This window comes from Peromyscus californicus, unplaced genomic scaffold (assembly GCF_007827085.1).
Source record: "Peromyscus californicus insignis strain IS unplaced genomic scaffold, ASM782708v3 Scaffold_4__1_contigs__length_199733344, whole genome shotgun sequence".
Classification (NCBI taxonomy): domain Eukaryota; kingdom Metazoa; phylum Chordata; class Mammalia; order Rodentia; family Cricetidae; genus Peromyscus; species Peromyscus californicus.
This window is the reverse complement of record NW_026294562.1, coordinates 71379319-71398255: the sequence shown is the minus strand read 5'-3', so window position 1 is coordinate 71398255 and position 18937 is coordinate 71379319. Positions and strand designations below refer to the sequence as shown.

Genomic DNA, 18937 nt, shown 5'->3' with positions numbered 1-18937 from the left:
AACCACAGTGTGGTTCCCTGGCAGGCATTCTCCAGACCTTGCAGGCCCTGGTGGAGTGGGCTGGATTCTTAGATTCTCTTCTGGAGGGTTAGCAGAGGCTCGTATCAAATCCCACATAGGGCTGTGTTCGGTGCCTATAACCTCATTATCAATGTGTAAGGCTATGCTAGACCTGAACTCAGTGAAGACTGCCCCAGATAAAGCCAACAAGGCTGGGGACCTGGTCGCTATGGAGATCAGCCCTCCAACAATCCCAGTGGGAGCAGGAAATTTTGTTTAAATAAGCAGAAGAAAATGAGCTTCGGTTCCTCAGCAGACTGAGTTATAATATTCTGAATTTCTATTCTGGCATTTTAACCTTTCAATATTGCCCTTAGGAATTCAGAGAGCAAATGCTCTTCAAAATGGTGTGTATGTGAGAGAGAGAGGGGTTGGGTGGGCGAGAGGGAGGAAGGGAGGGAGGGAGGGAGGGAGGGAGGGAGGGAGAGAGAGAAGAGAGTACTGTTTTCTTACTGTTGGCCCCAGTTCTCTGGTTATCAACATCATTTTGATGCTGAGAAGTTGAGGTTCTTTTAAGTTATAGACCAAAAGCATCTCATGGAGAAGGTGACTGGGGAGCTCTGGAACACACAGTAGAAGCCAGCCCTTGTAGCCAATTCTGTCACATAACTCTTCTGTACTTTGTGGTCCTCACCTCTGAGATAGTGGCAGTAGTTAACTCTTCATCTCCTCATTCTTGCAAGGGTTAAATCAAGTGTGATGTTTGGGCAGGCTTTGGCAATTCATGTGCTATGAATAGATTAGTTAATGTTTAACGTTTTAATGTCTGTGCTTCCTGCAAAGACTGTAGTCCTGTGAGGCCAGATCATTGGGCCACTGATGGAGGTTGTGTCCAGGGCATGACGAGGCATCAGCTATCTAGCCGGATCACTTCCGATTGTCATTTGTAGAGCTAGTTAACAAGGCAGAATCTCAGGCTCTCTGACTTGAAACCCTGGGAGGAGGTGACTCAGGAATCCAAATCTTTAACCAGCATCTAAGGTGGTTCTATAGAACACTGTACTGTAAGAACGAAGGATCCATTGGTATGTCCCGAAAGATACTGCTTTATTCCAGAAGTAATCCTGAACACCGGTCCCATCCCAGAGGTGGTTTGTCAAGGCTATCTGTGGGAGCAGGAAGGCACGCCAGTGGACAACCCACTGTGCTGTCCTCAACCGAGCAGGAGATGAAGATGCAGGGCCAACCTGAATTCTGCAGGCCACATGAGGAGACCAAGAGCTGAGAAGATTGCCAGTATTCTACTTGCTTGTCTCTTCCCTGAGAAGCAAAGCCACCCCCATACAGTATCAACACAGCTCTGAAAAAGAGATAAAGAAGCCAAGATGGAGGGAAGCTGGGTGACTTGCCCTGGGTCTGGAGAGCGATGTGCTGGTAAATGCTTAACCACAGGCTCAGCTAATAGGAGGCCCTGAGTTGCAGTTGTGGCATTGGCTTGTTTCTATGATGTAAATGCCCCTGGTATACTAGGTTTCAACTACTAGCATGCTGCCTGTGAAGGGAGCTTCGAAAGCACTCCCAGAGCACCCTTGAGAGCTGGTAAGAAGGGGCCCCAGCACATTCCACTGTGTAGGGCTGTTGTTTGTTGCAATGACTGTTAATGAGCACCTGTCAAGGTGCAGGGGAGAAAGGACATTGTTTTCTCTGCCTTCCCAGTGCTTTATATGAGCCCCCTCCATACTTGAAACTCTGTGAGGAGAGATAATTAGTGTGATGGGGGAGACAAAATAGTTCCCTTAGGGAAGCTGTCTATGCTTGGCTTCTTTTTGACTGAGGTCTGGCCGGCCATGTACCGTCATCATTGACCATGTCACCAGGCTCTGAGACACAATGTAGGTGGTCACCGGAGGAGGTAGCATCTCACAGAAAGGGAAGAGGCTGAGGAAGCTCCAAAAGTTGTCACCTATCTGTTCACCAAGCACTTTTGAAACTGCAGAGTCAGGACTAGGGACAGGAGAGCCACAGTCCCCACATGTTTCCCCAAGGGGAGGCTGAGACACTTTATGTTCCAAGTTCCCATGATTCGGATCAAATCATGCCATCCATTCTCTAAACAGTTCACCCACATGCCTAATAAACATAACTTATTGTCTCACCATCAATAACTTGCTGTCTCATCAGACTGAGAATGGACAGACAGCAGCTGGTCCTGGACACCACATGTGCCCAATACCAGTCACCCCAGGGCTGCTTCTGATGGCTATGGACAGATAAAGTGTTCTCTTGGCTGAAGGCATGCCCAAGGGATGTCCCAGTGAGCCTCAAGTGTCCTTCCACCAAGTCTGAGAATGCAACTGAATGACTACAGAGTGATAGGATGAAGCCTTGGGGACTCAGTGCCCAGTAGGGCAGCAGCTGCCTGTGGACAGATGGGGGGGCGGGTTGATCTCAGGAGATATCTGGTCCTAATGCAAGATAGAGCTGTGAATTTCATTCCAGCTCAGCAGAAGCCTAACCAAGCTCCCCAGTTCGTCTTAGCTTACAGCAGCAAGCCCAGATGCTGGGCAGCTATGGGACAGGGGGGCTGGGTCAAGGTCTGGTCAGCTAGGCGCGACCAAGTGCCACTGAGGCATGAGGGTGTCCAGGCATCCTTCTCTTTCCTTGGATTCTTTTGACTCAGCTCATATTGGGGAGGTTAGAAGGGAAGAGGAGGAGGGGAGCCACAGGGAGCCAGTCACTCGGCAAGGGAGCCTGCAGGGCTCTTTCCTTCCAAGTGTGTGTGTGAATGTGGGGTGTGTGTGTGTGTGTGTGTGTGTGTGTGTGTGTGTGTGTGTGTGTGTGAGAGAGAGAGAGAGAGAGAGAGAGAGAGAGAGAGAGAGAGAGAGAGAGAGAGAGTCTATCAGTGGGATTTCCTTCTCAGAAGCAGCCAGTTTCCTGAGAGAAAGAAGAGAGAAAGGAGAAAGGGAGGGAGGGGAAGCAAGAGGGAAGGAGAAAATTGGAGGTGGGAGAGACAGACGGGGGAGGGGAAGCAGAAAGTGAGAGCACACTGGAGACTGAGCGCAGAGGCAGAGAGAGGGAGACAGAGAGAAAGGCACAGAGCAGAAGGGTGTGCGGAGCAGAGCCAGAGCTTAGAGGGACCCGGTGAGGGCGGGTGCAGGCAGAGGCAAAGCCAGTGACCGCAGGCACCTGCGACCCAGGATCCCAGGGTACCACAGGAGTTCAGCGGAGCACCGGGCGACATGCCAAGAGGTGGTGCGGGGCTGGGAGTGACCGCTCTCCCAGGTGCTCGCCGCCGGTGGTGAGGTGACCCAGAGTCCAAGTGGTTCTGCACCCAGGTGCTCGCCTGGGAGGTGGCGCGGGGCTCCGGGTGCCTGCGTCCCTAGGTGCTGGCCCAGGGGTTGGCGCGGGGTTCTGGGTTGCTGGACGCCCTCCGGGTAGCCATGGCGACGGGGGCCAGGGGTCTCTGGGCATCCGTGTCGCCGAGGGGCTGAGGCGGCAGCAGGCTGCGCCATGGCGGCGCGGGGTTGCGGGCCCTGAGCGCCAGCTGCCGGCGCGCACCATGAACTCGTGGGACGCGGGCCTGGCGGGGCTGCTGGTGGGCACTATTGGCGTGTCGCTGCTGTCCAACGGGCTGGTGCTGCTCTGCCTCCTGCACAGCGCTGACATTCGCCGCCAGGCGCCGGCGCTCTTCACCCTCAACCTCACGTGTGGCAACCTGCTGTGCACCGTGGTCAACATGCCACTCACGCTGGCCGGCGTCGTGGCACAGCGGCAGCCGGCTGGGGACCGCCTGTGCCGCCTGGCCGCCTTCCTCGACACCTTCCTGGCCGCCAACTCAATGCTCAGCATGGCCGCGCTCAGCATCGACCGCTGGGTGGCTGTGGTCTTCCCGTTGAGCTACCGTGCCAAGATGCGCCTCCGTGATGCCGCGTTCATGGTGGCCTACACGTGGCTGCACGCGCTCACCTTCCCGGCCACCGCGCTCGCCCTGTCCTGGCTCGGCTTCCACCAGCTATATGCCTCGTGTACGCTGTGCAGCCGGCGGCCGGAGGAGCGCCTGCGCTTTGCTGTCTTCACCAGCGCCTTCCATGCGCTCAGCTTCCTGCTCTCCTTCATCGTACTCTGCTTCACGTACCTCAAGGTGCTCAAGGTGGCCCGCTTCCACTGCAAGCGCATCGACGTGATCACCATGCAGACGCTCGTGCTGTTGGTGGACATCCACCCCAGGTGAGAGGCCTGATCCATGGCTCTGGGGACACTGTAGTGAGTTGGGAAGGTCTCAGCATCCAGGGTAGGGCCGTGGGAGAATCCTCTTTCCACCTCACTGCATTAAGCAAGGGTGGAATGTTTAAATGGTACCCAGAGCTTCACTTTCTGAAGCACCGGACTGAAATCCCAGCCAGAACTTCCTCCTTCTCCTTATACGCATCCTGGGCTGTGGGCTTTGTTCAGTATGCAAAGCTTGGAAAGGGTTTGGATCTGGCCCTGAGAGGGGGTGTATAGAGGCTTAGAAAACCCTTAAGAACTCTTCAAACTGTGCTGTTACTCCTCTAGGTCCTTGTAACCCTGGGTGTGGTGCTTCTTGATCTCCCTGTATGTGTGCCTGAGTCCCCATCAAAGAGATCCACAGCACCTTTGCCCTGTGGTAGGTCCTGAGGGCCTGGGCTTGTCTTGCCTCCCTTGAGGGCTCTGTCCCCTGTCTTGTAGACTTGGAGCCTCAAGGTCCCTTCAAGAATTTGTTCCTCAGCCTCCTGAAACTAAGCCTGTCCACCCATCTCCATCCTCTTGACCCACTATTTCTCAGGAGAAGACAAAGAGGGGAAAGGGAAGAACTGGCTGGGAACCTCTGTGGTCCTTGATGTCCCTTAGGGAGAGAAGGAGAGAACTGTCCATCAGGCTGTCCTGGGCTCACTTCATCTTTCCTCTCGAGACTAGAACATCAAGAGGGAGGGTGCTTCCGTGGCCTCTGCCAGTTTATATACATTAAAAGCCGGCTCCCTCTCTGCTTCCCGGGAGTCTAGATAAGAGCTTAGGAGTCCACTTGGCACAGAAGACACAGCATACAGAGAGCGCTGGTGATGGAAAGTTATAGTTCTATGTGTGAGCAGAGCCCCAGGATTCAGGAAGCCTTGGGGTAGGGAAGAGTATGGACTCCAATGTGTATTAGCCTTACAGGGTACAGCAAACAGACAGAAGGTGTTAGTCTGAGCAAAAGCCCCTTGGGGGGGCTTTCCTGCCTTGAGCAATAAGCAGCTTCTGAATTTCACCATGCTTGCGCATTGGAAGGGCATGGCTGAGTATGTCTACTGTCCCCCTCTGAGCAGTTATTCCCAATGACAGGCTGCTCTAGTCCTCTCTACATAAAATCCTCCCCACAGAAACTTAAACAGAATGTGCTTGCATCAGCTCTCTCTGCCTGGGTCTGTGCAGCTCAAAGAGTCATTTCAGGAGAAAGTCTGCAGCCACGCTCGCAGAAACATTCCTGTTCATCATCCTTCACTTTGGAAAGGGCCATCTCCAGGGCTGGGGCTGGGGCAGCTTGTGAGGATGCAGACAAGTGTTAACTCTTGCAGACTTGAACTAGTCCTAGAAAGCCCATTCACCCAGCCTCCCAGTGGAGGGAAAGAGAAGTGGAGCCCCGAGAGGAGCCAGTTCTTTCAGAGAGAGGGAAAGCCTGATCTCTGCTCTTAATCCCCCAGAGAGGAGGGTAGATGCCACTTTGCATTCTATTTAGGGGCAGGGGCTTCCTTTCCTCCTGCCTGGCTCTCTGACTTTAGGTCAGAACTACAGAGAGTATCTAGGGGTGCCATAAGCAAAGAAAGACACTGGGCTGGAATCCAGGCCCTTGCCAGCTCTGTAGAGAACCTTGACTTAAGCCTCGGGCTGTTTGGAGGAGCCCCTGCTTCTAGACTCTCCAGGAAGCTCCATCAGGTCACAGAGCCGTGGACTCCATGGTGAACACAAACTGTCCTTTGCAGAGGTCTCAAGCAGGAGTGTGGGAGGTGGGTTCCACAGAACAGGACAGCCAGTCCACTTCCCTGACAGCTGATGGGCTGGCTGTCACTTCAGTGGCACAGTTGAGAAGCTGTGGTCTTAGCTCTGAAGGCTGTGGTGGAGTCCTGCCCCACCCCAGGCTATGACATCCTTTGGTGCCAAGAACCTATGTAGTCTTAGGGTGTCAGTTTGGACAGCCAGAGGAGCAAGTGGAGTCTTAGCTCACTGGAAGTCATCCCAGCTACCCCTGCATACCCCAGGATTTAGCTAAGAGACCTGCTTTGTGTTGCCTGGAGCCCAGGTACCATTTGTTAGGAAGTGACGAGAGGTAGCTGATTTTCCTGGAGGCTGAGTGGCAAGCTTTACCCCTTTGCTACAATCACCACCTAAACAGCAGGATTCTTTTCTAAATCTGAGACCCAGAGTGACATCTCCTCTTTCTGTTGTTCTGTGGTCCTTTCCCAAGTCACCTCATTTGGGAAGCATGTTTCACTTTGTGGTATCTGGTCCACGCTCAGCTCTCCACCTGCCCAGTGTCAGTCGTTCAGTTCTCCCAGTCAAAGCTCTAGGAGGGCTGGCTCTAGTTAGACCTGTTCAGCTGCTGCCAGGTACAACGGATCAGGCTTCATGGCCCAGCTCCAGTGCCCTCTTTCCAGCCCAGACCAGGCTCACTATGCCAGGTAGATGGCTTCCTGGAGCTAAGGTGTTGGTGACAGAGACTCTCTCCTACAAGCTGAACGGGAACTTCCTCACAGTATTACTGGGGTCTCTCTCTAACCCCTCAACATCCTGTGAACCATGACCACAGGGGCTGGCTGAGCACTGACTCTGCAGGATGTCAGAAGTTGGCCAAGGAGGCAGAATCTTACTGGACCCTTGACTTTACAGAGGTAGAAGTTGGTCCCAAAAGAGAGGCTCTTGATGAACTCTAGGAAGTAGCTCATACCCAGGTCCACACCCAAGTCTGTCCTTGAGATTTATAGATGGAGCAACCAGGCAGATAGAGGCATACAAACTATTTATGTAGATGCTTAGAAGTTCTAGTTTAGCTTACAGATGGTTACATGGAATGCATTCTAATTCCCCTATCTTGGCAAATATGCTTCCTAAAAATGGGGCACAAATTTAGGATTTATAGGCTCTTTGGAGGCTAGCCTCATCTGGACTAGAGAACACTAAGCGTTCCACTTACCTTACTTCTCCATTCTTGACTCCACCCAGCACAAGAGGTGCCTCTCTTGGACCATGAGCACAGTGAAAGTCATACAGTCATGTTCCATGTATGTGTGGTCTCCTTGGGCCTTGAACTGAGTACATCTAAAGATTAGCCCACCTTTGGGTGGGGACCAGGGGTCTGCATGTATTTTGGAAACTGAATCAAGGCATTTGGACAAGGATTATGTGCCCTAGAAAATTGGGAGTTTACTCTAGAGTAGAAGGTGTGGGCTCCAGCTTTCACATATAGGGCCCAGAGCAGGGACCATATTTGCTAGATCTCAGAGAGGGACTGATAACGCCAGCATCCTAACTGAAAACTCAGGGCTCTTTCTCACCATCAGACATCTTGTCTCATGTCTTAAAAGCCAGAAAACCAACAGGGACCAGCCTGTGAATGCTCTAAGTGTGGGCTCTGGTAGGACAATGGACATCTCAGATCATCGAGGACTTAGCCATCTCAGAGGCTTCTATCACTGTCTGCTTAGATACTTCCAGAGTTGCTGTTACTGGAGCCTGCTGAGTACATCTCTTTGACTTCACATGTCAGAAAGCCAGAGAGCCTATCTGCTTTGGTCTCAAATCTTGTGACACCCCCTACTCCTACTCCAGGCTAGCACATATGTTCACACTACAATCAGGGTTCCCTAAGTGAGTTTTGTACCTCATGTTCTCTGCATCACAGACTTCGTCCAGGAGTCCAAGGACTCTGGGTGCCACAGTCAGACCAGATGAAGCAGTGAGGATAAGGGGAACGCTCTAGAGTCAGGTCAGGAGATATGAGATGAGGTTTGGTTCTGCCCCAAACTGCTGGTATGTTTCTTAGGCACGTCCTAAACCACTTGGGTACTCAACTGAGAATAAGCGCAATGGCAGCTCACAGGACACAAGATTTCAGGGATCTCAGGGTTGCAAAGCCACAGTGAGGGAAATGACAGCAAGTGGGTTTGTGATCCTATCACTCTGAGATCCCAGTGAGCTGTCTCATACCTAAGTGACGGGGGTGCTAAGCTGATGGTCAAGCTGCTTCCCAAAACATGGGGCCACCTGACCTTACTCAACTCCTGCCACCACCGCACTATTACCCAGGAAACAGCAGAGCCCAGGAAGGAAAGGTAGAGCTGGCTTCAGCCTTACCCTTTACAATAGCTCAGAGAAGGAGTGGCACACCCCTAACTGGAAGCACTGGGCTGGTAGTCAGTGCCCATGTGTCTGAAGTCCCACCTGTACCTGATTCTCAAGGCAGGCAGGTCCTTCACTCCTTTAAGCCCCGGTCTCCCCATCTGTAAGCTTGGGTAGGCATATGCTGCAGAGTCTACTGTTTTGTCCCAGCAGTAACACAGCCCTAGGGCAGAGTACCCTCTGCAGACACTCTCTGTGTCCTACTGGCACGCCACATTAGAATCTGTGATGTCCCTGTAAGCCCCAAGTGGGCCACAGAGTCAACTCAGGACTCAGTGTTAGGTGGCATGATGCTAGTTCACAATACCCCTGGCACAGTCCCTAGCCACAGCTGCCTCTCTCCTGTGGACATAGCATAGGACAAGAAGGACTTTTACAGAAAGAGGAAACCCTGTGGCTTGGAGGTCCAAGGCAGAGCTGGACCACAGTATACAGTTTTCCAGGGAGTGTTTGAGTTGAGAATAGTTTGGTTAGCGCTCCCTAAGTGTTCACTGAGTCAGCCACCGTTCTTGGCACTTTCCATATTTTAATTCAGTCACTCACAGTGTGACCTTCCAAGGCAGGTTCTCCCATTACCCTCATTTTTAGAGATGAGGAAGCTGATGTAGAGAGAGGCTGTATCACTTGCTTAAAGCCACCCCATAATTAAGTGCCTGGATTTGAATCTGGGAGTCCAACCTTGGCTCTTCACAGTTAACCACTAGATTATTAGCCAAGAAGCAAAGGCCAAAGAAGAGCCCCAGCTGCCTAGTGCCTTCTGCTTGACCTGTCCTTGAAGAGACAACAGAGCAGATCTCTGAAGATCTGTGCAGCCTGGGGGAGTCACAGCGGCAGTCCCACGACAGTTCTAGCCTTCCCTTCCTTCAGTGATCCAAATGTCTGTCTCTCTGACTCCCAACGCCTTTATAGACATTAAGTTCCCCATGCTTTGGAAGAGAGAGGCTCTGCTATGGACAGGGAAGGGGCTGCAGCCCCTCATCAGAACCCTGACTCCTTGGGGAGCATAAGGAAGCTCCCCATCTCTCAGTACTCTACTAGTCAGTGAGTCATGTCTGAACCCATAATGGTCTACTTATAGCGCTGGTGAAATCCTCCTCTGAAAAGTGGGGACACGTTCAGAGAGGCCTGGTGACTTCCCTGAGGCCACAGAGTTAAGAGAGCAGGGCCCTCCTAAGGCAGTGTGCCTAAGAGGACTCTCACACTAAAGCTCCTGAGGGCTGACAGGAACACAGGGGCTCCTGTCCCCTTGCAGAGTCCTTTGAGTGAATTTGTCATGTTTACTTACTGAGTGCCAGAAAGTTCCTCTGTTGTCATGGAAGAATGCTGTGTGATGGTTCAGGGGACATGGCTGACACCCCAAATCTGCACTCCACCACTCATCCATGGGAATCTGTGAACACTGGAGCACACAGACCTCCGTTGTGAAGAGGAACGTTGAGCCTCCTGCTTCTGTGGTCACCACTGTTCTTCTCTGCCCTAGCCTGAGACTCCCAGATGAGGGACTTTGAGTTTTAAACCAAGACAGTTGAGCTGGTCATGTCCCTGTACCCAGATCTCTAACCACAGGCTTCACAATCACAGGGAGCCCATGAGCCTTAGTGGAAAATGCTACAGAAATCCACGCATGGTCAGGAAGTCTGGGGATTTGGATGGAGCAGGAGCTCAGTGACCTCAAGCCCACCACGTGCCAGGCCATGGGACTTCCCCTGTGATGACATAGATAGTCTGTTTATTTAGGGGGAGGGGTGAGCTTGGTTCCAGACTCTGGTCTGGATTCAGATCCTGCCATCATCTGCCAGCCTGGCTTGCCGAGGATGAAGGATTCTCAGATATAGGATCCCCCTCAGAAACTAGGCTAGCTCCCTGGAAACTGTCTAGGATGGAATACTTTCAGCGCTAAGCAGAGGCAGTGCCTGATCCATTGCTGACCATCCTATAGTCACCATTTAGGAGCCGTGTGAATGTGCTGTGCGATCCTGAGCAAATGTCTTAACTCTCCTGAGCCTCAATGTCCTTCTCTTGAATATAGGGACTGTAATGACATCGTCCTTGGCTCCTAGACACACTGTGAGTACCAACTAAACTAACACATGTGAAATCCCATCACAGAATCTAGCATGACACGTGGTAGAGACTCAGACCATTATTAGTATTCATTATTATAAAATAATTAGTAGTGTTAGTTGTGAACAACACATTTTTCCGACAGTGGGAAACTTTGATTCCAAGCCCCAATCTAGTGCTTAACTCTATAAATTTATATAAAGGCAGAAATTAAGAAGGGACCCAGCAAGGATTCCAGATCCATCTATCCAAACTGTCCGTCTGAGAAGAAATCTGTTGAGGAGAGATTTAGGGATTAAAATGCTCACTCTCCTAGAAGCAGTGTGTGGCCCTTACTTTAACAACATACTTGGATCCAGCTCATGAACTTTTTCTCTACTGCTTGCTTTTGTGGAGCAGGCCAGCCTGTCTTCAGGGGCAAGTCACTGCAACCCAAGCCAGATTCTGCCAAGTGACTTGCTGGGCGACACCACCTCCAGTATCCCTCTCTGCTCACCTATGTCCATACTGGACACTACAAGATAGAGCTTCTGGAACCTGGAGCTGGGCTGTCTACCTATGCACAGCTGCTTTCCTATGCTCCTTGCCTGTGATGCCCTGTTTCTATTGGTGAAGAGAGATCAGTTCAGTGGAGCAGGAACAGGGTGTGATTAGAGGCATTAGTGGCTCTTGACTCCATCTTCTAAGCTACATCCTCAAAGTCAAGAGGACTTGGCTGTCACTTAGCTTCTCCTATCTTAGTCCCTGGAGGAATCATGTGCCAGGAACTGCACATGCCCACAACTAAGACGGGTCTTCCCATGTCAATGGATGTAATCAAGATAATTTCCCCCAGGTAAGCACAGAGGTCCATCTCCCAGGTGGTTCTGGATTCTGTCAGGTTGACAATTAACACCAACCCGTCATAATAGGTGAGCCCCAGAGGCAGGGAAATAGCCCCTGTAGGACTAAATATGGTAAAGATAAAAATAAAAGACACCACACAGAGTGTCGCCCCCCAGAATTGTACAGGGGAATCAGTAAGTGACATAAGCAGTGATAATGTGAGTTCCTGTCTATTTGTACTCATTGCGTTATCCAACTCTACACTCGATACATCTTCTGTATCTTTATGTGTGATGGCTGGTTTTAAATGTCAACTTGCCACAACCTAGAATTACCTGAGAAGAGCATTTCGGTTGAGGAATTATTTATATCAGATAGGCCTGTGGGCTTATCTGTGGGGGATTGTCTTGATGATTCATTGACGTAAGGGTGGCACCATCCCCCGTGCTGAGGGTTCTGAACTTGAAGCAGGAGAAAGCTGGCGGCATAGGCAAGCAAGCAGCGTGGTTTTGTTTGCTTCTTCCTTCTCTGGATTGTAGATGTGATGTGACTAGCCGCTTGAGTTCCTGCCTTCCACCAAATAGGCTGTTTCATGAAAGCGTGAGCCAGATAAACCCTTTGCCTCTCCTGAGTTGTGTTTGGTCAGGGTGTCTTATTGAAGAAAAAGAAAGGAAACCAGAACACTGTGCACTGTGTATTTAATTCTTCAAGCAATCCCATTTGTAACATATAGACTATGTTACATTGTCTATAAGAGAGCACATCAATAAAATGTGGTGTATGCCATTACACTACAAATAATGACCTTGGCAATGTCACACAGCTTGCCCAAGGGCACAAGACTGGGACCCCGGGTCTCCAGCTTCATAGCCACATGCCTAGAATCCATTGTTTGAGTTCATGAGTAGTAGCACCTCCCTGTGTCCTGGCCAGGCCACCCCATGAATTATCTTCTCCTCTCTGTCTTGTACAGTGTGAGGGAGCGGTGTCTGGAGGAACAGAAGCGGAGGCGACAGCGTGCCACCAAAAAGATCAGCACCTTCATAGGGACCTTCCTCGTGTGCTTTGCCCCCTATGTGATTACCAGGTAAGCTGACCTGTGAATAGAGGACCAGGGCTCGGAGGGCCAGAGGGGGGTCCCTCTTGGCCGCATGTCTTTCTTGAGGGAATGGCAGGCTGAGAACGAATACTTGAATGCTTCTCTTCAGCCTCTGACTCTCCCTGATCAATAACTAACATTTTAAAGATTTATTTTGAATTATGTGTCTGTGTCTGTCTGTGTTTGTGTGTTGGTATCAGTGAGTGCAGGTATCTGTAGAGGCCGGAAGGGAGTTTTGGGGTTCCCTGGAGCTGGCATTATAGGGGCTTGTGAGCTGCTGAGAACTGAACTCAGGTCCTCTTCTTAAGCAGTCTGAGCTTGTAGCCACTCACCTATCTCTAGCCCTTTAATTAACATTTTTTTTTTTTTTGGTTTTTCGAGACAGGGTTTCTCTGTGTAGCTTTGCGCCTTTTCCTGGAACTCACTTGGTAGCCCAGGCTGGCCTCGAACTCACAGAGATCCGCCTGGCTCTGCCTCCCGAGTGCTGGGATTAAAGGCGTGCGCCACCACCGCCCAGCTAATTAACATTTTTATTACACACAGTTACCAGTACCTCCTGATGATTCAATACATGTATTCAATGGGTACTAATCAAATCAGGGTAGTTAACATGTCCTGTTCCTCTAACAACTTTCACAATTTTGATTACCACGTAATCACTGCACAAACCTATGAGGCATTATGTGAAATTACACTACACATACACAACATGTAATGGTCAAATTGGGGTAATTTATTCTCCATCTCCTTGTCATTACCGTGTGTTTGGAGCCTCCAAGCACCTCTCTGTTCATTATTTACAACATATGTAATAGGCTGTTGTGAAGTGCGGCCCCCCCCACACTGGGGTGTAGAATGTGAGAACATGTTCATCATGTCTGTTTTAATGCCCATTATCTACCCTTCCTCCATCATCCCCTTCATCCCATCTCCTCAGCATCACTGCTGCATATTCTGATGGGCTTTTTAAGGTATTTTTTTTATGAGACAACAGGTGGCACCTGTCTGAGTTATTTCATCGTGTCTTCTGGCTCCACCCATTTGTCCGAATGACATCCTGTTGTGTATCGATTCCACATTTTCTTTGTTTGTTTGCGGCCCCAGTTTGTTTCTGCCTCAGCTGCCATGAACGGTGCTTCAGTAAATACAGCATGCAGGTACCTGTGGGAGTCTCATTTCGTTTCTCTTGGTCTTATACCCAGAAGCGAGCCAGCTGTTCCACATAGGGGATCAACTGGATTTGAGGGAAACCTTCGTATTACTCTCCGTAATCAGTCTCAGACGCTTAGGTGTTAACCTCAGTACCCCACGGTGGAAGGCTCTTCACTCTATCTCCAGATAACCTCATTCTCACTCTTCACCCCACACTCATACTCCAGGAGGCACTAGCCAGAAGAAACAGGGAGGAAAGATGGAGGGAAGTGCTGCACAGTGCAGGGTCCCACTGCCCGCTGTCCTGGGTAGCCAGTCCCTGAACGGTCTACTTCAGAAATCCCCGCCACTCGAATAAAAGCAGACATTTCTCTCTTTGCCCTTCCAGGCAGGCCACCACTCCTGCGGCTGTGCTGTGAGGCCAATGACTGTCTGTTTGTCCTCTTCCTAGTGCACCAACAGCCAGGCAGGGCTGCAGTTCACTGGCACCAGGGAGCAGCATTGCTGAGGCTAGCCTGCTCCGGCTGTGAGAGGTGCCCATGCCAGTGTCAGTCGGGGAAAAAAGAAAGAAAGAAAAGAAAAAGGAAGAAAGAAAAGGATTCCCTCCCCTCTCGCTTCCCTCTCCCAAGCTGCTTTGTCGACTGGTGGTGGGGGGTAGGGTGGAATCCTACAGCCTTGTATCCTAAGTAGTTCTGTGATCTGTGAAGTTGGGAGATCACAAAGGACAGTGGTTCTTTCTATTAAGATGTGGAGGTAGGAGCTTTGATTGAGTCTTCAAATGGTTTCATTCTCTCTCTCTCTCTCTCTCTCTCTCTCTCTCTCTCTCTCTCTCTCTCTCTCTCTCTCTGTGTGTGTGTGTGTGTGTGTGTGTGTGTGTGTGTGTGTGTGTGTGTGTCTGTGTGTGTGAGAAAGAGAAAGAGAGAGACAGAGAGACAGAGACAGAGAGACAGAGAGAGCGAACACAGCTAGTGTACTGCAGGAGTCCAGATGGGCACCCTCTTCACTGCCACCCAGTTTCCTGTTCCCCATGAGGCTAAGCCAACTGTGACTGCCCTCTCTGCTCTCCCCACTTGTCCTTACACAGAGCCCAGTCTGGGTACTTGTACTTTCAGTCATGACCTCCAGTTCTTTCTTCAGGCCAAGAGACGGTCCTTCGCCCACAGGACCCACGAGAACGTACAGACAGTCAGACAGGGATTCTTGCTCACCTCTCTAGCCCCCTCCTCTCCTCCTCAGACAGCCCAGGCCTAAGTACAGTGCCACCCACTGCCCTCCACGGTATGGGTTTCCTCGTGGGGAGCCGGACTCAGTCTGTCTCTCACTGTGAACACAGGACTTGGAGCTATGCATGTGGGTCACTCGGTGGTCCGACCACAGGACAGGGCAGAGTCATCGATTTTTCCTTCTGGAACTTTGCACTAGACTTCAGTACTGTCGCTGTGTTGCACACAGATGACTCTTGGCAGAGAGGGACTGCCCAATGCATTGTAAGATGTACCATGGGCTCCTTGGTCCCAACCAACTGGATACCAGGAACACCCCTATCCTTCCCCAGTGTTCTCAGTTTGATAACCAAGTCTCCAGATATTGCCAAGTGTTCCCCAGGACCAGAATCACCCTGACTGAAAAGCTGTGATCTCAACCCATACCTCAGCTGGGAAGGCAGAGCTGGCTTAGATCAGGACTTTGCATAAGACCTAACACGGAGAGACAGAGAGGCCTCCTCAGCTCTACCCTTCCACTAGGCAACTTTGGGCCGGTGCCCTCACCTCTCTGGGCCCCCAGAAGACAGTGTGGTATCCTGGAGTTAAAGGATGTGGAGCGCTGGAGTGTGTGACACAGACATGCCTGTATGGATTCTTGGGCCATTATCTTCTGTCCCCATGACACCCCGAGACTGAAGGTGATCTAGCCAGTCAGGAAATGTGGGTGAGAAAGAAAGTATACAGAGACCCTTCCCCTTTGACCTCAGAGTGAAGGGAGGTCATGAACTGAGGAGGTGAACTTGAATCCTCAGAGAATAAGTAATGTGACTCCCACTTTCGGCAAGGAGGCTTTTCTCAGAGTTAATCTCATTTCCTAGTGTATTCTCTCTCCCTCCCCTTTCCAATCCCCCCTCCCTTGCTCTGCCCCTTTTTTATTATAGCCTATTTCCTTCCAATAGTGCCCAGGCAATAATGTTTCAGTCATATTGCTAACAGATTCAAATGGAGTTAATGTAATTGAGTTTTAAAAAACACTCACAAAACTGTCCACCCTGCTTGAGAATAAGCAGCATTTCCAGGGGAATGAAGGTCTCGCTTCCTCCAGTATAGAACCTAGGTCAGGGGAAGCCACCCCATAACCTCCTCCAGTATAGAACTCAGGTCAGGGGAAGCCACCCCATCACCTCCTCCAGTATAGAACCCGGGTCAGGGGAAGCCACCCCATCACCTCCTCCAGTATAGAACCTGGGTCAGGGGAAGCCACCCCATCACCTCCTCCAGTACAGAACCTGGGTCAGGGGAAGCCACCCTATCACCTCCTCCAGTACAGAACCCGGATCAGGGGAAGCCACCCCATCACCTCCTCCAGTACAGAACCCGGGTCAGGGAAGCCACCCCATCACCTCCTTCAGTATAGAACCCGGATCAGGGGAAGCCACCCCATCACCTCCTCCAGTATAGAACCCGGATCAGGGGAAGCCACCCCATCACCTCCTCCAGTACAGAACCCGGGTCAGGGAAGCCACCCCATCACCTCCTCCAGTATAGAACCCGGGTCAGGGGAAGCCACCCCATCACCTCCTCCAGTACAGAACCCGGATCAGGGGAAGCCACCCCATCACCTCCTCCGGTATAGAACCCGGATCAGGGGAAGCCACCCCATCACCTCCTCCAGTATAGAACCCGGATCAGGGGAAGCCACCCCATCACCTCCTCCAGTATAGAACTCAGGTCAGGGGAAGCCACCCCATCACCTCCTCCAGTACAGAACCCGGATCAGGGGAAGCCACCCCATCACCTCCTCCAGTATAGAACCCGGGTCGGGGAAGCCACCCCATCACCTCCTCCAGTATAGAACTCAGGTCAGGGGAAGCCACCCCATCACCTCCTCCAGTACAGAACCCGGATCAGGGGAAGCCACCCCATCTCATCACCTCTTCACTTGTCTTCTCTGTGTGTACGCAGAACTACCCTAAGCAAATCTCTCACGACAGCACTCACGCTCACCTCCCATCACTTTGTTGAGTGTGTCTCCAGCACCTTCTCTATGCGGACTATAAAAGTTGCCCTGAAGATGAAGCGTGAGTTGAAGGGACCCTCAAGAGCCCCCGGTAGTAACCCTAGCCCTGCCAATAGAGCCTGTAGTTAGTCAGACCCATTCCATCTGGCAGGGCCAGAACCCGGGGCTCTGAGGCAGAAGGGAGCTTCCTGGCCAGGCTACTGGACAAAGCTTGTGAAGTGGGTGTGGCCATGTGGGTGTGAGGAGGAGTAACAGCTGAAGCAGAGAAGACAGCATGAATCGGGTCTAGAGTAGTGTTTTCTAACACGACAGCCACCAGACATGGGTGGCCTGCCCGTCCAAATGAAGGTGCACCTACTTCAGGTTTATAACTTCCAAGATTTTAGCATGATACAAAAACAATGCAGTCAATTCTTTTCATAGCAATTCTCTACTGGGATAAGAAGTACGATAAAAATTCAAGTTATCTGCTGTGTGCATGCATGCATGCATGTGTATGTGTAGGTCCATGTGTGTGCCAATTCATGTGTGTGCATGTGGAAGCCAGGCTTAAGGCGTTATTCGGGCACCGTCTTTTCTTTTCTTTTCTTTTTTCTTTTTTTTTGCGAGAGCTCTTAATGGAGGCCTGCAATATCTCTGTTTTAGTCATGTAGCTCCTCTGAACTCTGGGTCAGTTAGACTGTTCCTGGAGTGACCAGGCAGGGCCTTCAGGGCCACTGCACATTCCTACCCATAGGCTCTTGGGAAATATTTTCTGAATTAATGTTCGCATGTCTTCAAGTGATTGTAAGCCTATCGTCGTCTGGGTAGCAATCTATACTTACAAATAATTACAGTTGTCGTAAATCATCAGGATCAGGTTTGGAGGCATTTGCGGATCTGATGGCCCCATTATTATAGCTTTCCAGAGTAATGGAATGATGGAGAGGGGAGAGAGGTTAATGTGCAGGTGGCTCCCGACTGTTAATGTTCTATTAATAAATGACTCCTCCACTCTAATGTCTCATAAAAGCTTAAAGCATCCGCTTAGAGCTCACAGGCCCTTGCATATTCAGACATATGCAGATTGAGTCTCCAGAAGCCTTGAGGATAATTGGGCTATTTTCCCAAGCAATGTTCTGTGACTTGCATTGCACTTTAATGAACATACACTCTGTGTGTGTGTGTGTGTGTGTGTGTGTCTGTGTGTCTGTGTCTGTGTCTGTATCTGTGTGTCTGTGTCTGTGCCTGTGTGTCTGTGTATCTGTGTCTGTGTCTGGCCTGTGTGTCTGGGCCTGTGTGTCTGTCTGTATGTCTGTGTGTCTGTGCCTGTGCATGTGTGTGTGTGTGTGTGTGTGTGTGTGTGTGTGTGTGTATGTACCTGTATGTTTGTGTCTGTGCCTGTGTGTCTGTGTTTGTGTCTGTGTGTCTGTGTGTCTGTGTGTGCAGAATGTTACAAGGAGAGACAGACAGACAGGGACAGGAACAGAAAGAGCAAAGGCACGAGGAGCGGTGATGGGCAGAGGAAGTGCGGAGAGTATCTCACGTGCTGTATTACCTCCAGTATCTGAAAGCAAAGGTGTCAGGCACACTGTGGAGCTGGAAACAATGCAGGAGCCCGTGAGGCAGCCTGGAACCAGGAAGCATGAGGTCTCTGCACCCAAAGTCCAGGGTTCAAATTATGTCTTTAAAACAGAACTTGTCACAGGTTTTATGGGGGGCAACAAGAGATAAATGTTTAAAACAGCAAATCGTGACTTCATGGAAAGGGCCTCTTGGGGATAAAAGGTCCCTAAAGTGCTTCTTGTCACCCTGCAATGCTGAGATCCAGGTCCCAGCATGGCCTTTAGTCAGGTTTAGAGGGTGGATTTGCTCTTCTCTGACTGGAGACCCTGGCTTGCTGCTCAAACTCTTTGGACCTCAATGGCCTCATCTGTAAGATGGGAATGAGGCCTTCTCTGCAGGGTTATTGTGAGACGAGAGAGCACACACAGTGAGAGCTTGGTCCAAAGGAAACACAAACTGGAAATTATCTGAGGGAGGTCCAGACCTCAGATAAAGTTTGTGGGAATCAAATACTATAATTTTACCCTACATAGCCCCCAAGTGCTACTTTTGATCTTGCTGGATGGTTTGATAATTGATCATTTAAAAAAATTCCTTTGGGGAGTTTAGAGGGATGGCTCAAACAGCAATGTGTTT

General features: G+C 50.7%; 1 protein-coding gene across 4 annotated transcripts in view; it reads left to right on the top strand.

Annotated features, from left to right (window-relative positions):
- The first annotated feature begins 3553 nt into the window (after positions 1-3553).
- The window catches only part of Gpr26 (G protein-coupled receptor 26), an 88693-nt gene continuing 73309 nt past the window's right edge, over positions 3554-18937 (top strand). For all 4 annotated transcript variants that reach the window (XM_052714771.1, XM_052714772.1, XM_052714769.1 and 1 more), the window contains exons 1-2: positions 3554-4227; positions 12254-12367. In XM_052714771.1, the coding sequence (XP_052570731.1) occupies positions 3560-4227; positions 12254-12367 (782 nt within the window). In that variant the 5' untranslated portion in view covers positions 3554-3559. The remainder of the gene's footprint in view (positions 4228-12253; positions 12368-18937) is intronic.